Below are 12978 nucleotides of genomic sequence, written 5' to 3'. Positions count from 1 at the left end.
CTTGTATTTGACAACTTTTTCAACTCAACATTTTACAATAAAAATTTGTTAGCTGGCTCTTTCTGCTTATTAAAAAGTGAAATCAAAGTAGTAAAACATGTAATATAACTTAATGTATAGGAGCCACGAATGTAAATACGCAATAAGCATCAAAAATATTAAGTCAAAATTATCTGAAGAGCCTACATTGACAGGTATGCACTTCATCCTCTGATTTAATAACTAATCATTCTATGTCAAATGTTGTGAATGAATTCAACAGGGCACAGAATAATGCACAGCAGTGGGGAAACATTTCTGAAACATAACACTTTGTGATAACTAGTTTTCAAATAATGACCCCTTGAGAGTTAAGGAAATAAATGTTCAAAAGAAGAGGTAACAGTGGTGTAATTTTATTCACATAGGGTTATCATTAAAAGTTAACTCACTCATGAAAATATTTTTGCTATGCTAACATCCTTTGCCTCTCATTCTTACAAATAAATCCCCACCACAAGCAGAAATGTTAGAAATTATATCATAAATGAAGCCCATTATTTTTAAAAACCTTTTAAAATATGGCTTATAATTTTACACATCAAGTTATCTATTAATATGGTACATATTAACAGATCTGTTTGGACAATCAGATTTCCTTGAGATTAAGGATGGAGTTGGCATTTTTTCTTCAAGAAGGTATTTTAAGCCTGTTCGGGGAGTTTCTATAGTGTAGAGCTTTTTTATAAAGTGGTATTCTTATGTATGTCATTAAAAACAAAAAAATAAGCCAGAAACTAGATCTAGCTCTGGGAAAACACTAATTTATTTCTATCTGATGTCATAAATTCTTTGCTATGAATGTCTCTGTAGATACTTTAAGAAAATTGATTCCTCTGGATACACATCAAAACCTGATTAACTTTGTACATTAACATTTATTTTTAAAAATTGATAAGAACATGTTAAATACTGGCAAAACTAAAAGCACTCAATTTGACTATCCATCTAGCTTTCATATTATTTACTTTTGAGCCCATGAGACTCAAATTGCATAAGGATAGAGTCTTTCATTCATCAACATATCCAGCACATGGCACAGAGTGGGTAATCAATAAATATTTGTCAATGATTGAACAGCAATTTTCAGCAGCAAATGAAAGAAACACATGACTTTGAACAATGGCACAAGAATACCAACTGTTTCATTATGCAATGACAGGATCTTTTGGCAAAAATTCTAGGATTACTTACTATAAGTAGATCAAGAATAAGATAATAATTTCCTCCAAAAATAAATTCTGATAATGAGAAAAAAAAGAAAACCGTAACATTTTATCCTAAAAGCTATTCTGTAAAACTTGGAATATAAGCTAGGTGAAAATCACAATACTAATAAGGCAATTCCAAAATTATTTTTATAATAGTTTTACATATTTATTAAAGAATCCATTCTTATAATATTCCTAACAGGTAAAAATATTTTTACAATATTTTACCAAACTCCTAATAGAAAATGTCTAAACAGTTTATCCTTTTAGTCCCTGAATCCATGTTTGAGCATTTTAAAGATGGAAGAAACCTGTACGAATCATATCATTTTTTAAAACTTGACTTAAAACACTTACTGGATAACTAATACATTTGTAACAGCATCATGATTTGTTCTGATATATTATTTCACCAGCACTGCTGAAATTAAACAGAATGAAGTCAAAAGCATTCATCTATAATTTCAAAAATGATTAAATTTTTAAATCAATAGAGTCATAACATCATTGTGTTTTGAAATTAGAAAATTATTAGCACATATACAAACACATTTACCTATTTCAATTAGGTCAATGTCAGGATTTATCAAAATTCTCCATCAAAATTTTTTCAAAATCTTTATTTTCAGGGACTATAAAAAATATGCACTAATCAAATGATATGTGGTCAGTTCTGACAATTCCACAATTAGGAGGAAAGGAAGGAAAAAACACTTATACAGTTAAATTTCAAATCCTAAATATTTAGTCCTTTATTTAAGCCTGGCCCTCTAAATTTAAAAAGATATCAGTACTCTTGGTTACCGACTGTAAGCAATATAAAAATTTCACTGGTATCAATTCTAATTAGTTCAGTTCATCCATTTTCTTACACAGTGAATGTCTTTTTTCTATCAGAATCCACCAGAAGAATAATGCAAATCTCACTTCTGAGCCCACAGGCAAGCAGTCTCAACAATAACCAAAAAAATGTCACTTTATGATTGGCAGTCTGTTTCTGAAGTAAAAATATTTTCTCCAGTAATCATTTGTCATGAGGAAATCCTTCACTGTTCTAGAAGCACAGTTCGAAGCTCATCTTCTTTATTGATCATCATTGAAGCAATAGCACCATCATTAAACTCAAAAGAAGTTCCTCCATCCACAACCATACAGGCGTCCCAACAACGAGAACGGACACAAACCCTAGGTAGAAGGAAATATCTCATTAAAAAGTAATAGTTTTCTTAATCTTAAGTAATAGATTATTTTAATCCTGACTTTTAACCTAACCTAGCAGATCATTTGGCTTCCATTTTAAAAAGTTGTTCTCTGGTATGAGAAAATTAGTGACTGTGTAAATATAGGTATATTATGAAGATCTCAAAATGTAAATGTTCATATGATTGAATGTTGAATTACATTACAAATATTTTAAGTATTGAACAAGAGTGTTAACTATTTTCATGTAAAATTTTTACTTAAGTATACACATATACAGAAGAGTTGGGTACATGTAATTATGTATACAGGTATAAACCCAAATTATTAATGTACAGTTCAATGAACACACTTATGTAATGATCACCCAACTCAGGAATCAGCTGTTACCCAGCTTGCTGGAAGCTCCCTCACTGCCCTCTCCCAGTCACTATCGCTGCTCCCTCCTCCAGCATACCCTTCTAATTTCTATCACTTTGTAATAATAGCTTCCTAATTTCTATCACTCTTGTAGTAATAGCTTTGTCTGTTCTTGGGCTTTATATAAATGGAAGAATATAATATGCAAAGTGGTATCTGTCTTCTTTTGCTCAATAGTATGTTTGTGAAATTCATCCATGTTATTACATGTAGTAGTAGTAGTGTGGTGTGTTCATTTTCAATGCTGTATGTAAACACTTCTACTGTAGGAAAATACCAAAATTTATGTCTCTCCTACTATTCATGGACATTTGGATTTTTGGCTACTGGCAGTAGAGCTGCTATGAATATTCTTGAATGTTTTGTGCACATCTTTCTGCTGGTGCATACATTTCTGTTGGATATATATCTCAAAGGGGAAGTAGCGGGTCACCATGTATGCTATGTCCAGGTTTGCTAAGTAATTGCCAAACAGTTTTCCAAGCTATATATTCCTAAGAAAAATTATATGAAAGTTGTAGTTACTCCTCCTTGCCAACAATTGGTACCCTAGCCATTCTGCCGGGTGTATATGGCATGGGTATTACGTGGTTTTAATTAGCATTTCTCAGATGAATCATAAGGTCAATCATCTTTTCCATATGTTTATTAGCCATCTGAATATCACCTTTTGTGAAATACCTGACATTGGCCATTTTTCTATCATGTTGCCTGCCTTTTTCTTATTGTCAGTAGGAATTTTCATATGCTAAATATTTTGGCTATGAGCCCACTGCTGGATATAGGTCCTGAAATATCTTTCTCACTCTGCCTTTTTTTTTCTCCTTAATAGTATCTTTTGATTACTGGCAGTTCTTAATTCTAGTGTAGTTTAATATGTCAATCTTTTGCACTACAGCCAAGGCTGTAGTGCAGTGGTGCTATCTCGGCTCACTGCAATCTCCACCTCCTGAGTTAAAGCAATTCTGCCTCAGCCTCCCGAGTAGGTGGGACTACAGGGGTGCACCACCACGCCCAGCTAATTTTTTTTTGTATTTTTAGTAGAGACAGGGTTTTGTCATGTTGGCCGGGATGGTCTCGATTTCCTGACCTCATGATCCACCTGCCTCGGCCTCCCAAAGTGTTGGGATTACAGGTGTAAGCCACCATGCCCAGCCGCAAAAATTTAAATATAAATAGTATATATCTTTGAAGGAGTCTTTGTAGTCTCACTTAAACTGAGTACACATCTATGGAATAATCAAAATTAACTCTCAAATGACAACATGAATTTTAAGATAAAGTTCCTCATTTGTGACAAACCTGGGGGAAAATGTAGAAAACATGTACACTAAGGTCAGCAATTTCTAATAGCTCAAACTGTTTTCTCCTTGCCATGAGAGAGATGATATTTTCTTGGAATTACAGATTTTCTTGTTAATTTGGAAAATTGGGGAACCTTTACAAAATAAGAATTATATCCATTTTTTTAATATCCTGTCTCCTAAAAAGTAAAATGAAACAAATTCAATAGGTGGGAGGTCACTTTTAGGGAAAACCTAAAAGAAATAAATATTATTCTAAATGTGTACTGCTATGCAATCAAAGTTTTCTATCTGTGTTTATTCATTTTTAAAAACCAACAAATCACTGAAATAACTGGACCCTTTATAGTCACTTAAGTTTTAGCTTCTCTAAAATGGCACAATAAGTGTATAAGAAAATATGATTTTAGCCAGGTTAGCATGATACCTTGTTACTTTCACAGGTTTACTTTTCCTGCTAGATTAAGTTTGAATGAGAAAATTTAATGAAATTAAATATTTTTCAAGCCAAGTGTGCTTAGTAGCAATGAAAGGGATGAAAACAGTCACAAGTCAGACCAAGGATGCTTACTTTGAGGAGAAACAACGCTGACGACTGCTTGAGAAAACTCTATTTGCTATTGGTTCTCGAATACTGAAAAGTATTTTTGGTTCTTCTGGACTGTAGAGCAGTGATTCATTATATTCATTTGTTACTTCAAACAACAACAACAAAAATATATTAGCACATTCAATAAAAGATGGTCACTTCTGAGAAGTGCAAAACAAAAAATAATAGATGCCATGCCCCATTTAAAATTAATTATGTTCCAAAAGTCTATTTGGGAACAAGTTTCTTGAAACTTCTGACACATATTCCATTAAAACCAGTAAGAAAAAAACCTTATAAATAAGAACTATGTATCATGATTTGCCCTGAGAAACATAAATCACCCACAATACAGTAGAAATAGGTACAATTGGGGAAAAAGGAAAAAAAAAAAACAAAACACTAGCTACAAAGCTTGTAATTAAACAATAGAGGAACTAGATAGATGCACTCAAAACATGAACCTGAGGTGCCATATTGTCCTGCCAAGTACTTTCCAAAATACCATGTCAAAGAGCTCGTAGCTATGACAATAAGCAAAAAGGCTTGATATAAAATGCAGTCTCAAACAATGACAGGCAATATCCTTTCTCTAATATGCCTGCCATTACTCAAGATATTTTTAGAAATCTTTGGGACCTGCTTTCTCTCTAACCAAGAGGCATATGAGGGCTGAAATACAAAGCACAAATTGGTTGAGAAAACTACAAAGATACCAGGCTTGAAAAAAACTTTAGTTCAGTACTATATTAAAAAAATTAAAAGACTGTCAGATAATCTATCTTATTTATGAAAGTTTCACTTGGATTACCAACTTTAAAAAAAATCAATCTAATTCACTCACAAAAATAAAAATTTGGCTCCATGAGAACACATCACAAAAAAGCATGCTAGTTTTGAAGAAAATTTCAAAAGAGTACTTTCAGAAGTATCTGTAACTGTGATTGCACCACTGGCATTCACTATTGCTTCTGAAGACAGTCAAATCTTGAAAGGAGTAACATTCATTAAAATAAAGCTTTGGTATGTTTATTAAAAGAAGAAAATCACATACATATAATATATATATATATATGAAATAAAATATACTCTTAATTTATATAGATACCTGACATAAATTTCAGTTATTTTATATATGTTTTAAGTTGAATTACATAATTAAGAAGCAATCACTATATGTGCCTAACTTTCCTTTGATACAGATTTAATGCTGGAGCTAACTCATTAACCATGATTAACATAATCTTGTAGGCCTCAAACTGAGTAAAGGAGACCAGAATCCATTTTAGAAGGCTGAACGGGGCTTGAGAGATTTGTTCCTGTTTTCAAACTGTTTTAGAGGCAAACTGTCCCTCCAACAAAGGAAGTCTTATGTGGAAATCTAACAGTAAAGACAAAGTGACACTGTTAAAATATTGTATTGGGTTAAAAGGTATTGCTACCTCATTTTAAGGTAACCGATGAGAATAAGGCTGTTCTGGTAAATCCAAGCATTTGTGTTTATGGATGACAGCTGCAGTCTTACATGTGTTAATATTCACTTTGTCTATATGCTGTTTGTCATATATATTGAGAAAATCCTTACATAGTAGGTAGGTAGATGTAACTATAAACACGTTTGCTTTTGGGGTTTTTTAAAAAACAATTTACCTTGACATTTTAGGATATTCTTGAATGGAGATAGCAAAAAAAAAGCTTTAATTTGAAGTTTGTACAAAAATGATCTTGATAGATAAGTAGACTTTCAGTGTGTTACAATCTGCTGTGCAAATCAAATGAATGTGTTTTTCAGTTTAAAAATTTAATTTTTAAAAAATAAAATTTAAAGAATACATTTAAAGAACTCCTAGTAACACCAGCTAGATGATCTACTTCAACCCCCTCTTTTAACAATTGTGGAGGAACGTAGCCTTGCCCAAGTTTCACAGCTGAAGTATTAGATCTGGGACTGGAACCTACGATTTCAGATTTCTTGGTAAGTATTCTTGCTCTAACAGCACTAATTCTCTTAAAGGAATTGTGAGGTAATCAGGCAAAACTAGGGAGGAGAATGTTAAAAGAATATTTGCATGAATAAGAAAATAAGCACTATAGCTCAGTGAATTCTCATTCAGAGGATATTGATATTAATGGCATACTGAATTTAGGTATGCATTTCCTATTTGTGAGATAAAGATTTTTCTGTAATTTCCTATCCCCCAGGACATTTTTTCCAGTTATACTGCTTTGACTTAAGAGTTATATTTCAGGGTTAACTAAAAATCACAACAAAAATCCAACTTTAATCCTTATATTGCTTAAAAATACTTAAGGGGATACTGTATTAAAAGCATGTTTGAGTCCAAAAAAAGTACTTTGCTAATTAAACAACACTTCGCACTATCATTCTCAAAACTGAAACAGAACTAAACTGTTATGGATTATTATCATTTGTCACTGACCTTTCTCTACCAATTCTCTGTTCAATGGAAGACTCAAATTACCTTGTCGATTTGCTATTGAAAAAGGAGTAAAGTATCATGATTAAAATTTATATATGTTACAAATATATATGTTATATAACAACAGCTAATATAAAATAACATGTATACATTATTAGTAAACAGTACCCCCCATTAGCACTTTCACTTTCCACGCTGTCACTTTCTTCCAGTTTCAGTTACCAGCAGACAACCATGATACAAAAAATATTACATGGAAAAATTATAGAAATCAACAATTTATGTTTTAAATTGCACATCATTCTGAGTAGCATGGTGAAATCTCACACAGTCCTGCTTTAACCCACCTGGGATGTGAGTCGTCCTTCTGCCCAGCTTACCATTATGTATATGCTACTGGTCCATTAGTCACTTAGTAGCTGACTTGGTTATTAGATCAACTATCATAGTATCATAGTGCTTGTGTTTAAGTAACCCTTATTTAACTTAATAATGGCTCCAAGGCACAAGTAGTGATGTTGGCAAATCAGATATACCAAATAGAAGCCATAAAATGCTTCCTTTGCATGAAAAGGTGAAAGTTCTCAAAAGAAAAGTTCATATGCTGAGGTTGCTAACATCTACAATCAGATATATGAATCTTCTATCAGTGATATTGTGCAGAAGGAAAAAGGAATTAATGATTTAAGGGTTTGGTACTATCCAAGGTTTCATTATCCACTGGAGGTTCTGGAATATATACCCTGCAGATAAGAGGGGACTACTGTAATACTGTTTTGGTACTCACCAATATTTAAAACATCTTCTACAGCCTGAGTTGCAACCCTGTTAATATTGAATGACCTAGAAACAAAAATCACATAATTCTTAGTTTTAATTCTAAAAACATGCTAAAAATCAAAAAGGAACAACCTACTCAAAATATAAATAATTCTTAAAAAGTAACTGGAAAAAGTTCTAAATGAACAAAGTTAAAAACTGGTAAATAATGTACTAATATGGATATGATGAGACAAATATTTTCTTACACTGATGGGAACAGAGATATTGCCGTTGGAGAGTAATTATGCACTATCAAAATTAAAATGAACATGCTCTTCAATCTAGTAACTTAACCTGAAAAACAATTCCAACTACAATACAAAAGATAGGTTAAAAAATATTAGCTGAAAACCTGTTTATAACAGCAGGACAACTCAAATATGTATCCATAGAAAGTTGATTAAATATAACTACTCATGATATTTAAAATAACACAAATATATGTGCTGATATGTAGGGATGACCAAAATATTAAGTTAAAAAACAAAAGGCATTGTGCAGTGTATATATTTGTTTCACTTTAAAAACAAATATATATATATACTATATATATATAGTATATATATATATATATATATATATATATATAGTATGACTGTAGAGATGAACGTAGAAGTACTAGGAAGTACTAGAATCTACTAGAAGTACTATGAATACAGAATATGAATGTAGAAGTACTAGAGATATGAAATGAAAGGGAGACTAGCTTTTTGCTGTATACATTTTTGTACTTTTTAACATAGGCAAGTATTCTTTAAATTATAAAATAGTTTGCTTGAAGGTAAGAAATATTTTACATGTGCAATGCCTTGCTTAACCACTAAAAAACAAGCATTAATACAAACATGGATAACTGTTCAAAACAGTTCTGTCCTGGGGTCTATAAAGATTACTAAGAAAAGGTCATTTTTAAAACATATATCTAAATAAAATATATACATAAAAATATATATATTCCCAGTAATTTTGAATTATTCTACTGCCTCATAACTTTTCATACATGATCTTAATAGATAATCCCAAGCAACAGGAATAACCTATGAGTCAACAGAACTCTAAACCTAAATCATTGGTTCTTAACTCTATGGGGAAGGGAGAGTAGGAGATATTCTTATACCTGCTAACCCTATACTATTCACGTTTGGAGAAAAGCAAAAGCATGACTTTTTTCTTAGGTTTACAACCTTCACCATTCTAAGAATTCTCATTTAAAATCAGACATATCCTCTACTACCAAACTGGAAGCAAACTGTGTATCACATCTTCATCAACTACTAAAACTCTGTCTCCTAAAAACACATCTTCATTCTTAATTAAGTCTGGTAGTACAGCATGTAAGGAGAAAAAGGACTGAGAACAATCTTAAGAAGAAACTAACTGAAACATACAGTGATCTGGCTCTGCAGTACTTCTCCCAGTGTATACAGTAAATGTTATTCCCCACTGAACAGGGAACTGACATGATAATGGGACAATTCAGAGACATTTGTTATGTAATATCACCCCTATATCCCATGTCATGTGGAAGAATTTTTGGAGATGCAGAGATGGAATAGCTATTCCCCAAACCTGTTTTTCTTCCTGAATGCATAGATTTATTTTCTAGCCCTTCATGCCATATAGTCACGTGACTGAGTTGTAGCTAATGGAATCAGAGTGGACATGATGAACAATACTTCAAAGCCTGGCTCACAGCCTCCCATGGGCATCCTCCATGCTCTTCTACCTTCTGTAGCAAAGCAACTGGAGGAGCTATGTTTAGAAGGTGGCAGAGCCATGTGATGGAAGGACCCTGGCTCCCTGAATAACCACTTACAGGAGAGCCACTTGCCAATTACACTGCAGACTTTACAAGAAATAGACTCATACTGTGTGAAGCCACTGAGATTGGTGGTTTATCTTTTATAACAAATTGCTAACCCTGAATCACACATTTCCACGTTTCATATTGAAAGCAAAGACTAATTAAAGAATTTCATACAAGAAAACAAGCCCCTCTCTATCAAGAATTAAAAGAGAAAAACAGACTATTCTAATATTTTCTTTCCAGTGATTCTTCAGGGGTCTATGGTTTACGGTAAAGTTTAAAATTTAAATCACAACTATACCATTTATTAGCCATATAGCTTTAGGAAAGTCAGTTAACCTATGAGACCTTCTGGATTCTACTAATGAAAATAAAATCAACTACTTCCAGAGTATTTGTGAGAATTAAACAAGATCAACTAATTAGCTTGGAACAAAATATGTGCTCAGAGATGTAGTATGATAAAAACAAAAATTATTAATGTATAGAAATATATAGCTTTCCCCCAGACCCTCTGGCTCCTAGGCTTCCCTTCTCTTCCTACATTTTTTAAAAGAGAAAAGGACAAAAGATGAATGGGAATTGCAATCACAGCAAAAGAATCATCAGTAATGGGAGAAGGGAGAACATGTTACATGCAAGCAAGCTGCCTGGGGCCTGGTAGAGAAGAGACTGAATAACCAAGATGGGAGGGATAAGATACAGCTTGTGAGAAAGACTTTTATACTAGAGCACAGGAAATAATAGAAAAATTTAATGAGCAACATAGAGAAGGCTGAGATTTTAATCTAAGCCATACTTATTGAAACGCAACATCAACACAGGACTCAACTGCTGGGTGCGTGTGGGAGGCAAGGAATGCTTTAAAAGCATTGTAGTGGCTGTCATTGCTTATGCTCTGAAAGGTTGAAAACTATCAAAATTACACTCCTCCCCAGACAGAAGCCCCACTGCCTCTAGCATAAGTACTACTTCACTGAGATTAATTAGCAAATTTATCTTGATAAATCTTCAATACAACCTAGTGATTCTTCTTTCAACTACGTGACCTCTATTAACAGCTCAGAACCCCTCTCCTTCTCCATTTAAAAGCTGACCTTCCCTTGTGAAGCAGCACAAGTAGTAATGACAGTGAAAAGGGCACTGATTTTGCAGTCCAGCACACCTGTGCTTATATCCAGGTTCTGACTCTCACTTATTGTATAATTTTGGCCTAAATATTTATCCTTGCTAATCCTTAACTTACTCCTTTATAAAATGGGGATGCGACTACTTTCTTCCAGGATTTTTAAAAAGATTGGTTAATGTATAAAAGTTCCTAGCACAGTACAAAGTTGCAGGAGCTATATAACTGATAGCTTGTATTACAATGCACAAAACATAAACAAACAGAATCACAGAAGTTCAGAAGGCAAAGTAATCTTACTATTTTATCAGTTCCAATTCCTGCATTTTGCAGACAAGGAAATTTGTACATAGTTGTAAAGCTAGTCCATGGTTTAATCAGGTCTTTTAACTCCCAGGCCAGTACTCTTCTCAGTGATACCACTTTGCCCATTTTTTATGGTAAGAATATTGGATAAAGAAAATCTCTATTTCTAAAAGAAACTTCCATTTCTATATCTAATTTTACTCCAGTTTTCAACAAGTAGCATAGCATGTTCAGTAGGAAAGATGCTATCATAATAAATGAAAGCTGTTAACTGTAATGTGTTCAGTTTAATCTATGAAATGGTTACAAAATAATTTTATATTAAAAGGATTAAATTTTTCAAACAATTATTGGAAAATTCATTTTAGAAATGTTCCTCTCATCAGCCTTCAGGAAAATAAGTTATTAACCTATCTTTTAAAATGACACTTATTATTTTTTTCCAAAAGACTATTTATTTGGCTAAGACTAAGATTTTTTTATTGAATACTTATGAATTAAATGATATCTGAAAATTACTTCAAAATAAATAGAACAAAAGTAAATAGGTAGGGATACAGAGGTAACAAGATTGGCCATATATTGATAATTACTGAAACTAGCTACTGGTATGTGCGAATTCATTACACTATTTTCTCATTCTTATACATATTATAAAAATTTTATAGCAAAACAGTTTAAGAAGTCATGCTAAACAAGAAATAAAATTCTAAATTAAACTGTCCAAATTTAAACCTTTGATAAGCATGTTTTAGCTACATACAATTGTGAGCATATAGTCATTTACTCAAAAAATATTTGAGTGAATATATATAAGATACTGTGCACATAAAAGATTAGGCAGGAAAAAAAAATCTTCAAGTCACCATCCCAAATCCATAAAGTTGCTTTAACTAGCTTGGTAGTGGCACATTAGATAACTAATAATGTAATAAGGGCTATAATAGTGCTATGAGAAAAAGTGTTAGGGAAGGATAAAAAACGATTAATTCATTGTCTTTATGAAAGCACTGAGTGTTAAAAATTTGTGAAAGAGAATGACATTTGAAGACTGGATTTTTAGCCAGTGGATAGAAAGTAGAGTGTTTAGGCATTCAAAGCAGGAAGAAGTTGCATTGAGCAAAAATAAAAAGCCAAGTGAGAAGAAGTGTGCTGAGAATTCCAAGTAGATGTGATGTTTCTACTGTGCGATAGGTGGGGGTAAGGGTAGGGCAGGAATAAGGCCAATAAGGTAACTAAGGTCATATGTTAAAGGGCCTCAAATGATAGACTAAGCAATCTGAACAGAGGTCAATGGAAGTTGTAAAGCGGAGAAGAGAGACAGTCAGATTAATCCACATTTTAGAACTATCACTCTGTTGTAGTGTAGATGAAAGTCTGAAGAATAAAAGGTCAGGCACAAAGAATATTCACTAAAAAGGTGCAGGCTTGGACCAAAGCAGCAGCAGCATAAACAAAAAAGTAGACTAAGACTTCACAAGTACAAACAACAGGATTTAGAGACTGGGATATATAGAGGGGAGAATGAAGAATGGAAAACTCCAAAGGTAAGAACAAGGTTTTGAGAAATCATGTTTTGCTTTTTTTCTCTAGAGTGTGGACTTGGGGTAAATGCTTCTGGGATTAAGCAATATGAAGAACACAGAAAGAAAAACTGAAGACAATAGATTCAGTTTTGGATGTGTTGAATCTGAAGTGCTACTAACATCCTAC

At 32.8% G+C, this 12978-nt stretch overlaps 1 protein-coding gene across 2 annotated transcripts in view; it reads right to left on the bottom strand.

The window, feature by feature from the left end:
- Window positions 1-379: 379 nt before the first annotated feature.
- Window positions 380-12978, bottom strand: part of NADK2 (NAD kinase 2, mitochondrial) — a 46777-nt gene continuing 34178 nt past the window's right edge. For both annotated transcript variants that reach the window (XM_008992163.5, XM_002745051.6), the window contains 4 exons: window positions 7992-8047; window positions 7205-7258; window positions 4746-4869; window positions 380-2435 (listed from right to left, as the gene is read on the bottom strand). In XM_008992163.5, coding sequence (XP_008990411.3) covers window positions 2297-2435; window positions 4746-4869; window positions 7205-7258; window positions 7992-8047 — 373 coding nt within the window. In that variant the 3' untranslated portion in view covers window positions 380-2296. The remainder of the gene's footprint in view (window positions 2436-4745; window positions 4870-7204; window positions 7259-7991; window positions 8048-12978) is intronic.

The sequence above is a fragment of the Callithrix jacchus genome, chromosome 2 (genome assembly GCF_049354715.1).
Source record: "Callithrix jacchus isolate 240 chromosome 2, calJac240_pri, whole genome shotgun sequence".
In the NCBI taxonomy this organism is placed as follows: domain Eukaryota; kingdom Metazoa; phylum Chordata; class Mammalia; order Primates; family Cebidae; genus Callithrix; species Callithrix jacchus.
The sequence above is the reverse complement of the archived record's forward strand: the minus strand, read 5'-3'. Positions and strand labels throughout refer to the sequence as shown.